The 22,404-nt window shown below is 40.4% G+C and overlaps 1 protein-coding gene across 1 annotated transcript in view; it reads left to right on the plus strand.

The window, feature by feature from the left end:
* CNTN6 (contactin 6) overlaps positions 1–22,404 on the plus strand; it is a 187,164-nt gene that overhangs the window by 121,858 nt on the left and 42,902 nt on the right. The window contains exon 10 of the mRNA XM_056846756.1: positions 20,678–20,805. Coding sequence (XP_056702734.1) covers positions 20,678–20,805 — 128 coding nt within the window. The remainder of the gene's footprint in view (positions 1–20,677; positions 20,806–22,404) is intronic.

The raw sequence follows: 22,404 nt of genomic DNA on the forward strand, positions 1-22,404 counted from the left end.
GTGGCTCAGTGGTAGAGCCTCCACTTGGCATGCAGAAGGTCCCAGGTTCAGTCCCCGGCTTCTCCAGTTAAAGGCACTAGGCAAGTGGGTGATGTGAAAGAACTCTGCCTGAGATCCAGGAGAGCTGCTGCCGGTCTTAACAGACAATTCTGATTTTGATGGACCTTGATGGTCTGATTCAGTATAAGGTAGCTTCATGTGTTCATGTACAGTTTCTGTTTACACGTGCACTTGTAGATCTCTTTATCAGGAGATCTTTTGTGTGTGTTTCAAAAAAGTACATAACTTGGACAATACCTCAGGGAGTACCTTGGAATGTCAGACAGTGAGAGAGGCAATACTTAAGTTTTAGTATTAAACATACAAAACCCCAACAGAAAGAAAAGCAGGAAATCCATGTAGATTGAAATAGCAATATAAAATACTGAATTTGGAGAATTGCTGAACTGCAAATAGAAGAAGAGTTGGTTTTTATATGCCAATTTTCTCTTTCTTTTAAGGAGAGACAAACCGGCTTACAATCTCCTTCCCTTCCTCTCCCCACAACAGACACCTTGTGAGGTAGGTGAGGCTGAGAGAGCTCTAAGAGAACTGGGTCTAGCCCAAGGTCACCCAGCTGGCTTCATGTGTAGGAGTGGGGAAATCAACCTGGTTCACCGGATTAGAGTCTGCTGCTCATGAGGAGTGGGAAATCAAACCCAGTTCTCCAGATCAGAGTCCACCGCTCTTAACCACTACACCACACTGGCTCTCTAACTTGATAACTAGATGGCATATAAAACATACACCAGCATATATGAAACTAGCAACAACAACCAAACCAGAATATTCCTATTGGAAATGGACCCAATTTTGCTAGATACTGCTTCCTCAGGCTAGTTCAGAATGTCAAAATCCATCTTCACTGTTGTTATGAGTGTACAGTGGTCCTAGAGAGGGGGGAGTGGTAGGGGTGTGGGAGACCGAGGGACGCAGGTTCTCAGTGGTGCTGCCATGAAGGGATAGATGTGGGAAAGAGTAGAGGGAGAGTTTTAAAGAGGCACAGCAGAAATGTTCATGTTACCCGATCCTGCGGTCAAATCAGCTGGAGAGATTCCAGAAAACAAGGATGAGTCCAAGTGAAAAAAACATCATCTCTGTCCAATGATTTCAGAGGTAGAGGAACAATCCTTGAGGGTCAGATTGAGCCTAATTTCTCCCTATGCCGGGAAGCTATTTTTATATTATTATTATTTTCCTTTGGCATTTACTATTAGGAGACAAATCTCATTGGTGGCCTTCTGGGTCCTTTGAAAAGGTTACATGGGAGGAGTATAGAATGTCCAAATTTGGTCATATGGAAGGAGAGGAAGGGGAAGATATGTCAGTTTAGACCACTGGTTCCCAACCAGGGGTCCACGGACCCCCAGGGGTCCGCGAAACAAAGTTATAAACCCATAATAAATTAATATTTTCAATTAAAAGTTCTCTATTATAAAAATATATATTCAAATATTATTCTAAGTTTAATGTTTAACTAACAGTTATGATTAAAGTTTATTTTCAAATTCTTGGAATTTTTATTTTGAACCTTGGGGTCCCTGCACCGAACAAAAAAGTCCTAGTGGTCCCTGATCAAAAAAAGGTTGGGAACCACTGGTTTAGACAGTGAAGATATATAAGTAAATTCAGGGGGTGATTTAGATAGGATGACTTGAGGAAGGGCCATGGCTCAGTAGCAGAGCATCTGCGTGTAATGCTGAAGATCCCAGGTTCAATCTCTGGCATTTCCAGTTAAAGGATCTGGCAGTAGGTGATGCAAAAGACCTCTGTGTTAGATAGGGTTGCTAGGTCCCTCTTTGCCACCGGTGGGAGGTTTTTGGGGTGGAGCCTGAAGAGGGCGGGGTTTGGAGAGCATACTCCTCCAGGTCGCCCTATTGTATCAGCGTCGGGTAGCTTGTTGGAGCCTGTTGCTAAATATCTTGATTATTTTCTCTGTCAATTTTCTGTAGACACTCCATCATTTTTACAAGACACCAGGGACCTTATCAGATATGTTAAAAATTTGGATATTTGCCAAGATTGTAAGTTAGCGACGATAGATGTCACCTCGCTATATACAAATGTGCCACTAGATGAAACTTTAAATATTATTTATTCATTATTAAGCTCTAGAGTGGACCCTGTTCTACCTACCGATTTTCTCATGCAATTAATCAAATTGGTCTTTTATAATAATTTTTTTTTCGTTTTGAAGACAATATTTATTTGCAGAAATATGGCATAGCGATGGGCTCAGCTATCGCACCCACCATTGGCAATATTTTTATGGCCGAATTCGAAAGATTACATATATATAACAATAATCCTTTTTCCAGTCAAATACTTGGATATCGTCGTTACATTGATGATATGATTTATATTGTCACGATTGATTTTTATTTTGATTCGTTTGTAAACTGGTTAAATACACGTGCCTCCATACGCTTCACAGGAGTAAGCGATCCCTTCCAATTGCCATTTTTAGATACCATAGTATACCGTGATACTCTTAACAAGCTGAGTGTTAGATCGTATAAAAAACCCTCTGATCGCAATTCTTTATTGCATTATAATTCCCATCATCCTAAACATCTACGGGACAATCTGCCATATAGCCAATTTATTAGGCTGAAAAGAAATAACACAACGGTGAAGGATTACTCCGCTGCGGCACAGGCTCTGACGTCATCTTTAAGGGACCGAGGCTATCCCACTCGGATTGTCCAGCAAGCTAAACATAGAACTAATATGAGAAAGAGGGATGAATTTCTTTATGGTAACTAACAAACAGAAGGCGTTGCAAACCGTCCACTTACTTTTGCTTTTCGGTTTAATCACCTTTCCAGTCATATCACTGCCATTATCCGACGGCATTGGCATCTTCTCTCCAATATTCCTGGCTGTCAATTGATCCCTAAAATAGGCTACAGCAGAACCTTATCTATCCGTGACAAGTTGGTTCATACGGATATAATTTGTGATAACGAAAATGATACAAGTATTAAGGGCCACTATCGCTGTAACAAATGTCTTGCATGTAATTTAGCTTTAGAGGTAAAGGAGTTCAAACGATGGGATAGTAACTTTATATTCAAGCTTAATAGTTTTTCCAATTGCAATACCAAATTTTGTGTTTATTGTTTAATTTGCCCCTGCTAATTAATTTATGTTGGTTCCAGCATTCGTCCCATAAAAACTAGAATTCTAGAACATAAATCTAGAATTAGAGCAGGGATCGGCTCTGCGCCCGTAGTTGATCACTTCCTCAAAGCTCGCCATAATGAGAACAAGCTTCGTTTCTTTGTTGTTTGGCGGCTGAAGGGTAAATTGTTTGACAAAAGAAACAACGAATGTCTCTTGAGACAAAAAGAGGCTTACTTTATTAATTTATTTCATTCTTTGGAACCCCATGGATTAAATGTTGAAAATGATCTGTCATGTTTTATTTGAAGCTGTTGCTTTAAGAAACTGGATACCATCTGTGTCACCTGCAACTCATTTAAGTATTTGTACCTAGCAGCCGTCTGTGCAGTCATTGTATCCCGTTGGGAACTGATACCTTAGCAATGATGTCTGTACAACTATATCTTTGAAACATGAAATTTATTATGGAATGCAGCATCTGTAAACAGATATAGTTGGAGAACCTATCCTAATGGGAAGGAGCAATACTGTCTGGATATGAGAGTGTGCATGTTTAATTACATTGATAGTAAGTACATTTACTTTTAAATATTGATCCTTTTCATATATGAGAAACATTAGATTTTTTAATGAATAAAAATTTTTGTATCTAGGAACGGAACTGATGAAGAAGAAAGAAACAATCGTCTTCCTACCTACTACTGTTTATCTACACGTTTGCTGAGTTCATGTAACCAGCTTATAGAGTTTACCTTGGTTCAGTGTACCTTTGTGGACTTTGATTTTTTGTAAATAATTGTATATATTTGTTAGTCCTCTTTCACTTTGAAATGCACTGAATACACCTTGATGTTTCATTAGTTGAGTCAGTATTTATTGTTGCCTTGAATTCCTGCACTGTCTTTCTTACCATTGGTATTAGTGCAGAGGTGTTTATTTTGGCTTACTCTAGTACCTGGAGGTTGGCAACCCTAGTGTGAGACCCTGGAGAGCCATTGCCAGTCTCAGTAGATAGTACTGACCTTGATGGACCAAGGGTCTGATTTAGTATAAGGCAGCTTCATGTGTTCTTGTGAATTATATGAGTGATAGAACTGATTAGTGTTTGTTTAAAACGTCCAGGTAAAGGTTGATAGCTCTGCCTGTACTTGTTTCCAGAGAAATTTACATTGTAAGCAAATTCCTGGATGGTCCTAGGAAGCCAGTTATTGTTCTGCAATCCTCAATCGTTAATCATGGCCTAAATTTTGATGAGCCCTCAGGAAATCTAACAGTAGAGCCATTGACAGAGGAATGCCCAGGCCCCCAGGGGAACCTGGCTACTTCTTTTGAGTCAGTATCTTTAATTCCCTGCAGCCTGATCTTAATTGATCAGCCTTAATATCAAGCTTAGAGTTTCTCCTGCACACATCCTGTAGCCTGAGAAGTCATGCTAGTGTTTAAAAAAATTGGTTCCCGATAGGGGTTTGGGGAGGGACTTCAATGCCATAGAGTCCAATTACCAAAGTGGCTATTTTCTCCAGGTGAACTGATCTCTATCGGTTGGAGATCAGTTAAAATAGCAGGAGAGCTCCAGCTAGTACTTGGATGTTGGCAACCCTAGCCAATAGGCTTTTAACTCTTGCCTTTTAGTTTGTACTACAGGCCACACCCAGGCCACATAAGAACATAAGAAAGGCCCTACTGGATCAGACCATCAAGTCCAGCAGTCTGTTCACACAGTGGCCAATCAGGTGCCTCTAGGAAGCCACAAATAAGCTGACTGCAGCAGCACCATCCTGCCTGTGTTCCACAGCACCCAATATAACAGGCATGCTCCTCTGATACTAGAGAGAACAGGTATGCAGCATGATTAGTATCTATTTTAACTAATAGCCATGAATACCCCTTTCCTCCATGAATATGTCCACTCCCCTCTTAAAGCCTTCCAAGTTGGCAGCCATCACCACATCCTGGGGCAGGGAGTTCCACAATTTAACTATGTGTTATGTGAAAAAATACTTCCTTTTATCTGTTTTGAATCTCTCACCCTTCAGCTTCAGCAGATTACCCCGCATTCTAGTATTACAGGAGAGGGAGAAAAATTTCTCCCTGTCCACTCTCTCCAAACCATGCATAATTTTATAGACCTCTATCATACCTGCAACAGTGAAGGATCCAAAGCTCATAAAGATAGTAAAGATGTTCTCAGCCTCCTCTTTTGTCTGGCTCCTGCTTTTTGAATTGTTGAGACCAAAAAACCTATTTAAAGTATTGTTGTAATTTTTGAATTTCATGTCAGTTCAAAACTTTTAGGAATATAGATAAATAACATTGTGGCCATTTCAGCTCTTTGCAGTTTGAGTTTTGAAATGCTGGATTTTGTAATAAGTACTGTTCTCTGGGCCCTGACCAGGATGGCCCAGGCTATCCTGATCTCGTCAGATCTCAGAAGCTAAGCAGGGTCAGCCCTGGTTAGTATTTGGATGGGAGACCACCAAGGAAGTCCATGGTCGTTATGCAGAGGAAGGCAAAGACAAACCACCACTGTTAGTCTCTTGCCTTAAAAACCCTACAGCTGTGACTTGATGGCACTTTACATACATACATGTATGTATGTATACCTCTGGTAGTAGTTGACACCAGTCGCTCAGGTTCCATTTTTCTGTTAACTGAAATATTAAACTAATTTCATTTATCAAGTTTGTTTGAAAGTAATACTTGATTATTTTGCTCTTGTTTATTTTTGCTTTGGTCTTGTTTTGGGTACCTCTGGTGCAATCCTCTAACTGAATCAGTTACTATACGCTCTTTGAGCAGGAAGTGCATTTCTATTTCCAGATTTTAAGAGACATCGCTGGGCTTTGGCATTAGGATTCAGAACCAGACAGGTTCTTGCAGTCAGTTTCACCATAAGGGCAACAGGAATTCAAATTTATCTCCTCTCTTGATGGCCTACTAGTATTATTTAATAGACCAATGGGATTGATTTCTCAGCTGCTAAATTTAATTAATCACTTCATCTCTGTTACTGGCTAATGGGTGAAGAGACAGAAATCAAAGACATAGATTTCCTTTCATGCTTCCAGTCTTTTCATATTGCATCATGTATTCAGATATTAAAATGCAGGGGGGGAAATCAGATCACATCCTGAACAGCTGCCTTATACTGAATCAGATCCTTGGTCCATCAAAGTCAGTATTGTCTACTCAGTCTGGCAGCAGCTCTCCAGGGTCTCAGGTAGAGTTCTTTCACATCACCTACATGCCTAGTGCCTTTAACTGGAGTTGCCAGGGATTGAACCTGGGATCTTCTGCATGCTAAGCAGATGTTCTACAAACAGAGCCACAGCCCCTCCCCTACACTCTTCTAAGTCTGTTCAAGCCAATGGGGTTAGAAGGGTGTAACTGTTTAGGCTTGTACTGTTCTTCCCCTTTTCTCACGATGAAATAAAATGTTAACACTACGTTGTACATGATTATAACTCTCTCATTTCCATTCTCGACACTCAATATTGTAAATTTCAAAAACTGGGACTTTGGGGAACCCCTGTGAGGAAAACAGTTTTCCATTTGACTTTTCTCCTAAGAAGGATCCCTTCAAAGTTTCCTTCAAAAAAACTTTCAAGTGATATTTTATGACAATTTATTATACTATACTCTATGTCAAAATTTCAGAAGTGTGAGAAATGAACATGAGAGCTGAATCATGTACCATTCTAAGAAACATATTTAGGTAGGTGTTGACCTTGATTATATTCATTTACTCCACAATCATATATCAACCTTTAGCATTGTACAAAATGTGTTTGCATATTTAAAACATTGCCTTGCTTTGCATCAAATAACGTGTAAAATAATCTAAGACATTGATAGAGATACATGTGAAATATGTTCAGTAAGACAGGACATGCTTTGCCTGCAGGAAATCCATGGTTAAATCCCTGGCATTGCTGGTTAAGCCCTGACCTGGATGGCCCAGGCTAGCCTGATCTTGTCAGATCTCGGAAGCTAAGCAGGGTCAGCCCTGGTTAGTATTTGGAGGGGAGACCACCAAGGAAGTCCAGGGTTGCTATGCAGAGGAAGGCACTGGCAAACCACCTCTGTTAGTCTCTTGCCACGAAAACCCCAAAAAGGGGTCACCATAAGTCGGCTGCGACTTGACGGCACTTTACACACACACACATTGCTGGTTAAAACAGACATGGAGGGAAATGCTGGGAAAGACAGTGGAGACCTACTTCTATATGCAGTACTTAGCTAAAAGAACCAATGATCTGACTCAGAGTGAGGCATCTTGTGCTCATACATGTTTTTGAGAAGGGTATCCTTGTTGTTCATTCCATAACTCTTCTGGGCCACACCACAGTACTCTATTGTTCATCATATTCATTCTTTACCTCTGTTTCCTGAGAAAATGAGAAGAGATTTAAAAAAAAAACGTAGCAGAGAAACCGTAATGAGCAAAGGGCAAAATAGAATGAAAAAAAAAAGTTCTTCAAGGAAATAATAGGAAAGGTGAGGGCCTCATACTTGTTTCTTTTCTATCATTCTTACCTATGGTTTCTTCTTTTGTTGTCACTTTTCAACAGAAAATGACAATTTGTTGGACTCAATTAAAATCTTTACAGAGTCCTTGTGCTGGATTTGTTTTTACTCTGAATCTGTGTGCAACCAAGGAAAGTATGTGAAACTATCTTAATGAGTGCTCTTGTGCTTTCTGAAAGCGGTGACTTCTGTGTGAAGTCCACGGCACCTCAGGAAAGTTCAGCAGAGATCTCACTCAAATGAAACATTAGGTTAAGAAGTCACCTGAGTAGACAATACTGACCTTGATGGACCAAGGGTTTGATTTAGTATAAGGCAGCTTCATGTGTTCATGTGTTCACCTTAAGTGACACTAATGTTTAAAAGTACTTTTACTTTCCTATCTGTCTTTTGGGGGAGCTATAATGACAAAGATGCTAATAGAAGAAGCCTTCTATGTGTGGGTGGGTACCTCAACAGTCCCCTGAGAGATTCAGCCCTCTTTTTCCACATACACCTAGCAATGTGTACCAAAGGCACACATTGCTGGATGCCAGCTCCAGGTTGGGAAATACCTGGAGATATTTGGGGTGGAGCCTGAGGAAGGTGAAGTTTGGAGAGGAGAGGGACTTCTGATCTCTATTGGCTGGAGATCAGTTGTAATAGCAGGGGATCTCCAGCTACTACCTGGAGGTTGGCAACCCTAATGGGAACTGATCTCTTTCACCTGGAGATCAGTTGTAATTGCCGGATATCTCCAGCCACCACCTGGAGCTTGGCAACCCTAACCAAGGAGCCATGCAAGAAAATGGGAGGACTGTTCACATCTTCCACATTCCCAAGTAACTTAACAAATGAAAGGAAAAGGTTCAGATGTGAACATAGTGGGAATGTACAGGGTTGTCATTGCCTAAATTTACTTTGTATTCTGCCTTTGCCGCAACAGTAAGTTCTTACACAATGTTACAACTTCTGCATAACAAATTATAAACTGTTGAGGCAGCAAGTGCTTCCTTTTTGGGTTTTCTTCCTCCTTGTGATGTATACATTGTAGGGTGTTAAAAGAGTGTTTGGCTAGATTAAGAGTAATTCTTCCCTGACCTAAAGGTCACAAAAAAGTCTACTTGAACTATCTATGTGTATTGTAATTAGTACATTAAGGCTTTGAGCCCTTTATCAGGCTTAAATTTAGATTTGGAAGAGGCTTTCTTTCCATTCCTAATACCATTTTAGGCATGAAAATCAATCATTAACAGCCGGGTTACATTTAATAATGACAATGCGAACAAAGTACTTGTACTAGGTGAGATTTTCCCAGATGACTGGACTTAAAATATACAAGTGCTTCTTTCTTTACAAGTGAACTGGGATTTAAGACTTGAAGAAAATGTGCAAATGTGTAGTGACAAAGTAAAGTATGAACTAAAGACTCTTAACATTATTCATTTAAGTCTTAAAGTTAGGCATCATGGCTTGAATGCACTGGAACATTTCCTCAGACGGAACGGTTTCTATCCACAATAGCTGGAGATCTCCAGCTATTACAACTGATCTCCAGGTGATAGAGATCAGTGCACCTGGAGAAAATGGCTCCAAATGCCCCCTCCACAATGCTGCTCCCAGGAGACAGAGAACCCAAAGGACCCACATTTGGGGGGCTTTTGGATCTGCAGCAGGAGGGGGAAGGTGAGAAAGTCATGCTTGGAAACATTCCAATATGTCTGGTGTGTCCAAGCCCATGATTACAATCCAAAGACCAATTTTACTCTTGGAAATGCCCAGGGAGATTATTCTGTGTTTGGGGAAGGGGAGGAGCCAACTCTTATGGCAAGTCACAACCAGCTGTTAATATGGTTTCCAAAGCCCTTTAAAGAATAGTTTGCTATATGGCAAGGGACTGCTGCTGTTTGAGAAACACATCCAAACCCCTCTTTAGACTTCCTTGTACAGCGCTGTGGATTTTGGCCCATGAAACCAAATTCAGATCTTAACAGTCAGATGGGGAACATTATGGTCCTCTCATCTCAAGTTTTAGTGTTTCTTGTGAGCTGGTTTGATTCTCCTTGTCTGCATATATTTCCCAGCACCATATATTTGTTTTTTTTAGTATATACACCCTGCTAAGAAAATAACAAAAGTAATATAATTGTCTTTTTTAATTAGCAGGAAGCAATATTTTCTCCTCACACTTCTTATTGCTAGTAATATTGTTTACTCAAATGGCTTTAATATGCCCATTCAACTAGAATTTGGAACTCTGTTTTGATCCAAATTAACCTTGGTTTTTATCATATATGCTGTTTGTGGTTAGATTGTGCCAAGTTGATTTCAGAGCTCATTAATATCTACTTGCAGACAGAGAGGGAACTGCTTTAAACATAGTTAAACATAGTTTTATTAAATAGCCGTAATATTAGCATACAAATTACACCCAAACAGGTAGAAAAATCATTAACATATAATGCCAATAATAGAGTCCTCGATGCACCCCAGTGGCTCCATTAAACTTTAACCAAAACTGTCATGAAGCACAGTTTATTCATTTGACCTAATTCTGCTGTCGCTAACAACTACCTAAATATATCCATGTTATGATTTTAGTATTATTCTGAATAAAACTGTCCTTCTTTTCTTTCAAAATTTTCATAGGCAGCCAATAGCTTGTAATGTGGTTAAATCTTGCATTCTTTTATGGAAGAAATGGTGTTTTTTGTGAAAGTGTTTAGACTGCTCTTATATGGAATGTATTGAATAGGGCATGAGCAGAAGAACTGCAATGATAAGGAAGGTGAATGAAAGCTATCTACTGGGCCATCCATCCTAGGACAGATCCCTTGTAATGGCAACAAGGAAATACTGGGTTGGATTCTACCAGCTTTTTTTGCTGGTGAAAAAGGAGGGATCCCCTTTGACTACCCCCAAAAACCTTTATGCCAGTGTGTATCAGAGCCATGTGGGATGGTGGCTATAGTAAGGAGGTGAATTAGGCAATATAGAACAAAAAAAGTCTGGTTGGATCTAACCTACTCATGTCACATCAATGTATCTAGCAACAAACTACTTTACTATCATGATCGGGTTCACTTGCACAACAACACTGTGAGACACAGTAGTGAAGTAGACATGTCCAGTTTTTACACAGGGCGAATTCTGCATGCAAAGCAAGCACTCTACCACTGAGCTTCAACCTTTCCCCTATGCTGAAAGAAGAGTTGGTTTTTATATTCCAAATTTTCTACCTTTTAAGGAGAATCAAACCACCTTACAACCTCTTCCCACAACAGACACCTTGTGAGGTAGATGGGACTGAGAGAGCTCTTAGAGAACTGTGACTAGCCCAAAGTCACCCAGCAGGCTTCATGTGTAGGAGTGGGGAAACCAACTTGGTACACCAGATTAGCGTCCGCTGCTCATGTGGAGGAGTGGGGAATCAAACCCAGTTCTCCAGATTAGAGTCCACCGCTACTAACTTCTACACCATGCTGGCTCCCACTATAAGTCTAAAGCACAAGCCTCACAATAAGTCCAGAGCACAGGAGTTCCAACAATATGCTCCATGCTTGTGTCACAATTCCTTTCTAAAATAACAGCTATATTTTGAGAGAATGATTTCACTCATCATGAGTAATAGGAGATGAGGAAGATAATCCTTTTCTGTCTTTAACCAATATAATTAATTTCCAAAGGCTTTGTGGGAGTAAAGTGACCAAACGAAGAACAAAGATGCAAAATAACAAACACTGAATCGTCAACCTTATATATAATCTGATAGTGATGTGTGGCTTCCATCTATGGATATCTAAATCCAAGAGCGGAGCCATACCAACACTAAACAGATTTTCCTGCAAACCTGGGGGAGCCCTAAGCCTAACCTACTTAACAGGGTTGTTATGAGGATATAAAGGAGAGGAGGAGTTGGTCCCCACTGTGGAGAAAGGCAGGGTATAAATGAGGTAAATAAAAATAAGTATAGCTGGAGATGGGAGGCAGATAAAAGATAGGTTAGTGAATTGCCGAGAAGAAGAAAATGAGGCAGGGACAAGGGAGAGGATACAGGGGTTGGCAGAAAGAGGGAAAGAGGAAACCTCCAGTTTTAATTAAGCTCATTGTTTTTAATATTCTTCAGTAACTATGGCTCTCTAGTTTACATGAACAACTTTAAGTTCCTGTTGTGCACTATATACCAACCTTAAGTTCCTATTGTGCACTATATATCCTAAATAGTGATTTTCCATTATAAACATGAATTATCCACGCTGATCTCCTGAGCTCCCAATTTGTAAAAATGAGTATAGTTAAAAAACAAACAAATCTAAGCTATAGTTCAGGGAATAACAATGCAATCCTAAATATAGTTACACCCTTCTGAGTCCACTGAAACAGAAGGAGGTAACTCTGTTTAGGGTTGCACTGTAAATTACCAGTAATCCAACCCTAAATAAGATTGACTTCCTAAATTAAGGGGGGAAATCCATTAGGGTGACATTTCAGCTCAATTAAATTTGACAGAATGGGTTGTGGAATGACTTGATAATAACATCTCTCACCTTTGGCTTTTATGTGGAACTTCTCCGTGCAAATGCTCCAAAGTTGTTTTTATTAGAAGAAGTATTGAGGGGAGACAGTGCTGTTCTGAAATCTTCTGCATCTAAGCAACACATATTTATTTTGCATATGACATTTTCTGCACAATAAGAATGATTGACTGTTGTCAATAGGGTTGCCAACCTCCAGGTGGTGGCTGGGGATCTGCTGCTATTACAACTGGTCTCCAGTTGATAGAGATCAGTTCACCTGGAAAAAAATGACACCTTTGGAATTAGGACCCCATCAAAGTCCCTCCCCTCCCTAAGCCACACCTTCCTCAGGCTCCACCCCCAAATCTCTAGGTCTTTCCCAACCCAGAGCTGCCAACCCTAGTTGTCAATCTAACCCCAGTAAGGTGATATGCATCTTGATTGGGGTAGGCAGTATAAAACACGCAGCCATATTCAGCCCACCAGGGCTCCTTATGGGAGAGAAGGACTTCAAATGGCTGACTAAAGTCCAACTTATAAGGTTGCAGTTCTAATAACATTTTCCTGGAACTAAGCCCCATTAAATAACATGAATTGACCTTCTTGGGATTGCTTCCTAAATTGCTTGCTCTAGTGTAAATATATGTGAGAGGGGCATATGCAAGCATCGTCTTGTCTCAAAAGCCCCCAATACTCAGAAAACAAGAAAAGAGATTTTCAAAAACAGTGACGGCTAGGGTATTATAACTGTTTTTTATCAGTCCATAATGAATATTTGCAATGTAGTACTATGCCCTGACCTGGATGGCTTAGTCTAGCCCAATCTCATCAGATAGTAGAAGCTAAGCAGGGTCAGCCCTGGTTAGTATTTAGATGAAAGGCCACTAAGGGTCACTAGAAGCAGGCAGTGGCAAACCACCTCTGAACATCTCTTGCCTTGAAAATCCCATGGTGACTTTCTATCACTACACTCTATTCAGGATACTATATTGCTTTGGATTTTTTAAAAAAATCTTTTGTTGGTGGTGCTGTAATTTAGGATATCAGTTCATGGTAGAGGGCTTAGAAGATTCATAGCATGAAGTCAGCTCTGACATAAAAAGGTAAATACTGGTGGAATTGAAGCCTGCACAATCATCCAAAAATATGAGGCAGTCCTCAACCATGAACTGACCTTCATATAATTCATTTTACTTCCAATTTGTATCCTTCCAACATACACTCCACATACCATTTTCCTCTTCAGCATTCTTTCTATATCTGTGCCATTCTAGATCAGCATTTCACCTGGAAGGTATGAAAATACCATCATGATTCTATATTATAGCAGTCTATCGTCTCTCCTGGTTCAGCTTGGACTGTTGGCTAGGGTCATACAAAAATAAATAAATAAACAATTAAGTCAATTTTGGATTTGGGCTTATTGGGCCCAATTTGGGGGGGGGGGTAAACCTGGAATAAGCTGAATACCCATACTAGTATAGGGGTACTTTGGCTTTATTTCCGGGTTTACCCAAAAAATTCGGCTCCATTATAGTCTATGGGGATTTTTTTTTAGCTCATGTGGGGGCATTTTTGGAGGTAGAGTCTGCAAGGGACTCTCCTTCAATGGTTACCAAAGTTTGGTGAACTTTGGGACAGGGGGTCCAATTTTATGGCCCTGCAAAGGGGTTGCCCCCATCCTACAGGCATTTACGAGCTGAGCTGTCCATTGATTTTCAGGTTCAGAAGTTCAGCGTTGTCGAGGACTGGCGGAAAGAGCCAATTGGCAGACTGATGCCTCAGAGTCTGGGGGCTCCCTTCATATTTGGGGCACATAGCATGATGGCTTCCAAACTGAGGGAAAGGCTTAAATGCAAGAAAAACAAGGCATGGAAAACATTTCTTTTGGTGGCAAATGACATCCTGCAAACAGTCCTTAATTGTAGTCATCAAAAATCTGATTTCAAGAGATGGTCATGGTGCGGGGAAATGAAGCCACTACTCGGGTTGACCTTTTGTAAGCAGGTGTCATGGCCCAGCCTGGGCTTAGTGCCAGCAAGGACTCCAAGGAGGAGGAGGAGGCCTGTGAAAGCAGACCACAGCTGACTCCAGATACCCAGTCTGAAGACCAAGTACAGGCACTCCCAGAGACACAGCAACTTGCTAGCTTGGAGGCACAGCCAGGAGACCAAACACAGGCACTCCCAGACCCACAGCAGCCTGCTAGCTCAGAGGTATCCCCTGACCTCAGGGCAGTGGATCAGCCTCTGAACCCCAAGTCCCCAGCATTCCTGGAAGCATGCAGGAAGTGGATGAGAGTAGATCTGCAAGCTAGAAGGTGTAGCGCACGGTTGGCTGCACACCTGGAACTACAGCTGGGGAGTGATTGATTACAGGTCCAAGCCAGAGATGCAGCCAGCACGTTCCCAGGGTGTGGTATAAAAGTCTTTGGGGAAAGAGTGCTGGGCATGGACACGACAAGTTCACTTCACTCTGACCTGTCTGGTACCTGACCTGAGAACTCTTGGAATCCTGGCCTTGGAACGTGACTGGCTTCACAAATCTTTCTGGCTCCTTTTCAACTCCGGCACTCCCGACCACATTTATCCTGAAGAGAAACGTTGAAACCTGACACCAGAGGCATTTGTAACAGTAGGTTTTCATGGGGGGGGGGGTGACATCGGAGCCAGCCAAAGTCTTGACCACGAGGCTGTTCTGATTGAGACTGCTCTTCTGCATGGGTGAGGAAGTCTCAGTCGGAAGCCTGGTGGTGTGAGCAGCTGTTGAAGCTGGTTCTTTTTAGTTGGAGGATATATCCCTCTGGACAGAACTGGGTGAGCCCTTTGTTTTAAATAACCCTTATGCTTGATCGAGATTAACCCACTGAATGGTGATGGTTGGTCATACCAAGTTAGCTCAGATGATACAACCCTTACCTCAAAAGGGCCCCAGGTATGCGGCCCTAACAAAACCAGTTAAAGATAGTTAAATGGGAGAAAGCACAGAGCTGTGAATCTGAGCAAAGGTAAATAGCTGAAACCCAAAAAAGCTGAATACCTATTCGTTTTTTTTTAGGAATCGCCTATTTGGCTTCAGGCAGATTTCCAGGTTTTGGTATTTGGTCAACCCAAAACTCAAATGTTGCTGAAACTGCTAATTTCAGGGTGGGGAGTTGGTTTGGGTATATCAATATGCACAACCCTACTGTTGGCCTTTCCAACAGTGTTGGCCTTTCCTAACATTGAACCATACCAGTTTCTAATTTTTTTTTAGAGCCTGCTGTTAGGGAACAAGAAGAAAACTAATTATGATCCTCCCTTTTATTTACAATTCAATGGCAATGCTAACACTCTTTCTACTCTTATTTGCCTTTTATGGTTTGGCTCAATGTTTTGCAAAATGTTGTTCATCTGTTCTTTCTAATGTCTCTTCACAACATTGATAACCTAATTATTGGACCTCTAATCCATTAGTTTCCTAGCACCACGTCAACATTTTGTATTTGCAGTCTCATTGGTATTTCAGTTTCCCCAGGGGACTAGGTCAGTGCAATCTTTTTCTTTTATTCATTTAAATCCTCTTTTAGTTGGAAATCACATGTACATTGTCAGGCATTTTGATCATAATTCAGAAATCTACCCCTGCTTTAGTTAAAGCACATTCGTACATTATGCTTCTCACAGAAGATGTCTCACAAGAAAGGATGGCAAAAGAAGCCTGTCTCTAACAAAAGACTCTAAAAAAAATTAGAAGCTGGTATGGCTGTGTGCCTCACTCTCAGGCACTCTTCAAATATGTTGGCAACTTCCTAGCAAATTTCAGGTAGTTTCACCCAGGACTGCTTTCTTCTATTCTCCAGTCAATGTCAGACAGTGTGGTCCAACTTTCTTTGCCTCTGTTACACTGATCAATTTCAAGCTGCTTTGGATCCCTTTTTATTGTAGCATACAAATAGAACTGAAACTTACTAGCAAGCTTTTACAAGCAACACCCCCCATAAGTGTTCATGCTTTCCTAGTTCATTGATTTATAATACCCTGATCTCATTGAATCCACTGTTCAAATGAGTATAGATCTACTTCCATATGTGAAGGAGAGGCTAGGCTATGAACAAGTTATTCTTAAACAAGTATAACTCTGAGGGAAATAGCAGGTAGAGGGCTCAAATGCATTTCAGATCAAATGTGTTTGTTCACTTGTGACAACCAAAATTGTAGGATTGAGATCTGATTCTAAACCACCTCTCCTTCATGACCATTAATGAATTTAGGAACCTTTCTGTCTTTCACGCATGCACAGTAACACAAGAAGACAGGCTCAAAATGCTTGAAGTGACACATAATAATTCACTTATCTCTGATTTTATCACTTTTAATATACCTGAGCCAAAATACAATGACTATCTACTCTTTTTATTCACAGATTCTCTCAGTGTCCCCAAATATTAACCTGTATAGGATCAAATATCTTATACAAGCTTAATTTCATGTAAGTGAAATAGTTCATGGACTTGAACCGCACCCCCTTCTCCGGGACATCCCTTATTTATCTCCTCTAAACTCTGGTGTCCAAAAAGAACATCCAAAGAGGGAAAAGGGAAATATTCTTTCATATTACCATTACAGAGCATAAATTTGAGGTTTAAATTTAATTAGATCTATTATTATTATTATTATTATTATTATTATTATTATTATTATTATTATTATTATTATAGTATTATTATAAGTATTATAATACTATTAGGATCTATAGTATTATTATAAGAGGAATATTTGTCTTCTGTTAGTTAAAGGATTTGGATTTAAATGTCAGGCAAGTCCACAAGGGAAATAGATGTTTGAATAAGATGTTTGAAAATCTCCTTTATTTGCTTTTTTGTATTATCATTGAGTATGATTTCATAATTTTGGGGGGTGGGGGGTCACCCTTATCTTAGTGGCTTGATGCAATGTTCAGTAATGCCAATTAAATAGTTTTAGTTCTAAGACCATAGCCATTCTTATTTGGAAGTGCCAGCTGGTTGATAGCATTGCTAAATCTACAATGTGAGTGTCACTTGTAATCTGTCACAAGGTTCCCATCTGATATTCTGATTCTTGATGGCTGCAAAATTCACATTTATTTCCTTGTCTCATCACTAAATGTAGGCATATGGCAAGAGAGAACTTCCCGACTTATGACCCACCAAGTCAAAATAGCTCATCAACCTGGTCTGGCAGTTTGCCATAGGCTCAATAAATCTCCTGTTTTTGCTGCCTCTCTGGGATTGTACAACAGAAGGGGTGTTGAGCACTTGGCAGGCCATAGCACATGGCTAGTGAGTCTCATGTAGTTTGGAGGGTCACATGGTGTGCATGACTTGTTGACTTTTGTTGAACAGACAAGATGGATGCAAGGGGCTAATCCAACTGAAAAATGAAACAGCCCTAAGGGGTTTGCTATTTTCCATAAGCTCTTCATTCTTTAATGATCTTTCATTACAGTATTGAGGTCATTAATCTATGCATGCTCAGACTGAAGGAAAAAAGAAAATGGTACATTTTTAAAGCAGGTCTCCATCACTTATGCTCCATCAAGCTGATCATAGCCCACTAACCTCTATGGCAACTCAATATACAATAAAAACTTCCTACTCTTGCTGCATTAAAGATACTATCAAAAGAGGTATTTTAGCTACACAATATGGCTGATGAGGGAGGGAAGGCAGCTTGGTATATAGTCCAATTTCATCAGATCTTGGAAGTTAAGCAGGGTCAGTCCTTGGAAGCGAGACCACCAAGGAAGACTCTGCAGAGGAAGGCAACGGCAAACCACCTCTGCTTCTCACTTGCTTTGAAAGCCCCTTGATGACGTCACCATGAGTCAGCTGTGACTTGACAGCACTTTACACACACACATATGGGTTTTGTTCATATGGATGGGCCGCAAGTTGTGCTTCTTCTTCACTTTTAGGCTATGTTTCCTTCTTTGAATCACTAGCAAATTGTGCCAAACTTTCCTTGTTTTCTCCTCGAACATTTTTTTCTGTAGATGTATTATTTTTTTTCCAAAAAAATAAGAGTCAAAGGATCTGATGACAGTATAGATTTTCAAGATGAATCCACGCAGATCAGCAGAGCAGCTGTAGGAAAGCAACCTACTGATTCAGCAATGGGGACAAGGAGGGTAAAATTCCCATCATGCTAAATGAATCCCACGGAGTTATTTTTTTTAAAAAAATACTGACACCTGATCACCTCGAACACTAAGCACAGGTGTGATAATCCTCTTGTGTTTGACAGTTGGTTGAACACAGCCTGTGATAATTAACTCTAAATCAGCATCTCTGGCTCCACTCAAATCATAGCTTTCTCGTGCGCTTGCAGATGCTGCTGCATTACTACACAAAGGATAATTTCCCCCTTTTTAAAAATTCAGTAAAATATGGCCTAGATTCCTTCTGTTTTGTCATCTGGATCAATCATTTAAGAAACTGCCTGATATAAGGAGAAGCCACCAACTGGGTGCTATGTATATGATCTAAATGTCTATAGTTGATATGAAATATCACAGTGCTTTGTGTAACTATATGTGTATGTGTGTTTGTGAGTATCTATCTTGATCTCTATATATAATATTTAAAACTTCAGTGTAATTAGGACAGAATTTCCAGCTTTGTACACGCAAGAGAGCCAGTGTGGTGTAGTGGTTAAGAGCGGTGGTTTGGAGTGGTGGACTCTGATCTGGAGAACCGGCTTGATTCCCCTCTCCTTCACATGAGCGGCAGAGGCTAATCTGGTGAACTGGATTTGTTCCGCACTCCTACACACGAAGCCTGCTGGGTGACCTTGGGCAAGGTACAGCTCTGTTAGAGCTCTCTCAGCCCCACCTAACTCACAGGGTGTCTGCTGTGGGGAGGGGAAGGGAAGGTGATGGTAAGCCAGTTTGATTCTCCCTTAAGTGGTAGAGAAAGTCGGCATATAAAAAACAACTCTTCTTTTTCTTCTTCAAGTAAGAAAAAAGAGGGCAGAGCAGCATGTTGCAGGGGGAAATGAGTCTGCTTCTGAACACATGATGTCAAATTCTACTGCTGTTGTAACATCATGACATTGTCTTTTTATTTATTTTAACTCCATATCATTGGTTGCTGCTAGCAGAAACAGGAAACAGCCAGTATCAACATAGGGTATGTGTTCCTACACATTACTCAGGGAGCTGCCTGCTATGCAGAGGAGCTGATATTGTACCATCACTTATGTGACTGTACCACAGGGAATCATTTGTTTGTGTGCGCTTTCTATGTAAAAAATGCCCCTTCAACTAGAAAGCTTTCCCCCTACGGAGATAACTTCAGTCTTCCTCATGGAAAAGAAATTTACAGTTGAATCCTTCAGAGATTTAAACCCATCTAAGTCCAATCAAGTTAATGGGATTAGAAGGGTATGTTTAGGGCTGCACTGTTCGAGATCCAGTTTCATTCAAATAAGCAATCTCACACATGCATTCAGAGGTGGTATAGCCAAATTGGCCTGACCTGGAAAGCCTAGGCTAGCCCAATCTCATCAGATCTTGGAAGTTAAGTGGGGTTGGCCCAGGTCAGTATTTGGATGGGAGACTACCAAGAAATACTAGGGTCACTACACAGAGCCAGGCAGTGGCAAATAGGATTGCCTGGTCCCTCTTCACTACCAGCAGGAGGTTTTTGGGGTGGAGCCTGAAGAGAGCGGGGTTTGGGGAGGGGAGGGACTTCAATACCATAGAGTACAATTGCCAAAGCAGCCATTTTCTCCAGGTGAACTGATCTCTATCGGCTGGAGATCAGTTGGAATAGCAGGAGATCTCCAGCTAGTACCTGGAGGTTGGCAATCCTAGTGGCAAACCCCCTCGGAACGTCTCTTGCCATGAAAACCCTATGAGGTCACTGTAAGTCGGCAGGCAGAAAGAAAACCCCAAACAGCCAAATTGCCTCTAATACCTAAAAACTGCCAAGGCTATTTTTGACTGTGATGATGCTACGGAGTTCTTGCATTCATTTTGTGCTGCTTTTGTTGTCTGATTGGGAGTTTTGCAGGTTGCCACGTAGATGACGAATAACTTTTACTCACACTGTGAAAATTACATGGGCTATCATGCCTCATACTTCAGACTGTAAACAGCTCACCCAAGGAGACCAGGAAAATATTTCACCCTGCGAGGAAACACAACACAATTATACCTCATATGGTGGATTTATTCCTTCCTTTGAAATAGCTGACACTGACCCCAGAAGGATGCAGGCTAGTGGTGGGGAGAGATTAGTCAATTTTGGTATATCTAATCTGTGTCTAATACAATGATCAATGATAACAGTGAGATAAAAATTCAGTTGGAATGTGCTCAGCTCTGCTGTACAAAATAACGTTGATTCATGTTGTCCAAATATTAAAAGTAACATTGCATCAGTGTTATGCTGCTAGCGCTCAAAATAATATTGTGTTAATAACTGGTTTCATGGTTTTATTTGTTTCTTTATTTTTGTTCTTCAGGATCTTTATTCTAGAGAACGGCTGTCTGAAGATATATAATGTTACCAAATCAGACGCAGGTGTATACACTTGCATAGCAATGAATCAATTTGGAGTTGCTAGAAACTCAGGGAAGCTGATTGTGAAAGGTACTTTTATTGTCTTCATTTGCACTTTATGCATATTGGAAAAGCACATGCATATTTGATTAAACTTGCTGAGATGTCAAAGAACATAATAGTACTGTCTGAGTCACGGTGTGAACCAAATCTCTTTACTGGAGCAGAGCTGCTGAGATGCCTTTGGCAAACCAGAGGGTGCAGGGCCAAGGGGCGAGTGGAGCCTATGCTTTGATATCATTCTTAGATGTGATACCAAAAACAAGTAAAAAAAATCACTCTGCAGGTCCCAATCTGAATATTGTATTCTTTCAAATAGGTTACTATTCTTCCAAAGATATGATAAAGGGTGAGGATGTACTATCCCAGCCCAACTTTAGATATGAAATGCAAGTGTTGCCTTGAGAGTTCTAGTCAGACTTTTCCTTGCACATGTGGAAATATAGATTTCTGAATCTTTGATTTACTTGGATAAGTAAGTCTACTCAATGATGGTCTAAATGGGAGAACTGACTAAACTTAATGCTGATTAGAACAAGATGATCACAAGTTGACAATAATTACCTTAGGATGATTTATATCTTATTAGGCCTGAATCTAGTGGTTGATAAAACCAGAGGTGGACTGGCCCACAGGAAATGGATGGATCGCTCAAGTCTGAAGAGGGAAATAACGAAAATAATTTGCCTTCTCTTTTCATTGTGACTTTCCCCTTAGTCTCCATTATCATTCTGTTTTTAAGGGAGTAGGGGCAAAATTTAAAGAGAACAGTGGCCAATATGGGTCAATTTGGAATTGCTAGTGAAACAGGGAACCTGGTTGTGAAACATACTTTACTGCCAATATGGCCATTTTTTTATCTTTTTAGATTTCATACGGTCCTTTGTTTACTAATTTCAATTTACCGCATTTTCATTTCATTGATGACACTTTGGCTCCTTTTACACCATTCATACAAAAGGTTTATACCACGTACACATCCTTTTTGCCATTTACTGTATAAGCCATTTATATGCACTTAAAGTAAAAATAACACTGAAAACTGCATTTAACCTGCAGAAAATAATTCTTTATGAGGAAAGAGAAACGGATACAAAAACAAACACTCATGGGTTCATTTCTCATAATGGATAGGAGTATTTGACTCAAACGTAACTGCTTTCAGAATTTGGCCTCATCCCTAGAGAACACTTAACTGCTAGAAACCACATAAAGCCTCATACGCATGGCCTCAATAGGGTGACTTACTGAGTTCTGAGCAGAACGTTTTGAGCAGGCTGGCTCCATTGTCCTTCCAGACATTTACTGGGTCAAGATGTCTTTCAGTTTCAAATGGCCATGGACTGTCCTGTAGGGTCAGTGGGGTTAGTGATGGATTGTGTGATAATGGTAAATCTACTTAAAACGTAATAACTATGTAGAGAAGTAGTCTCACCTTTATGCACTTCCACATAATCACCCCAAAAGCTGGGCATGCAGACTGATAAATATGGAGTCCCCTTTGCTTGAAAATGGTGGTAGAGGTTGGCAATTTCTTCATAAAGAAGTGACAGAGTGATGAAGCAATTTTTAAAAAGGTTCTTGTCTACCAGCTACATATATTTATCCACCCAGCAACTGATAATACTA

The sequence above is a fragment of the Euleptes europaea genome, chromosome 1 (assembly GCF_029931775.1).
Source record: "Euleptes europaea isolate rEulEur1 chromosome 1, rEulEur1.hap1, whole genome shotgun sequence".
Taxonomy (NCBI): domain Eukaryota; kingdom Metazoa; phylum Chordata; class Lepidosauria; order Squamata; family Sphaerodactylidae; genus Euleptes; species Euleptes europaea.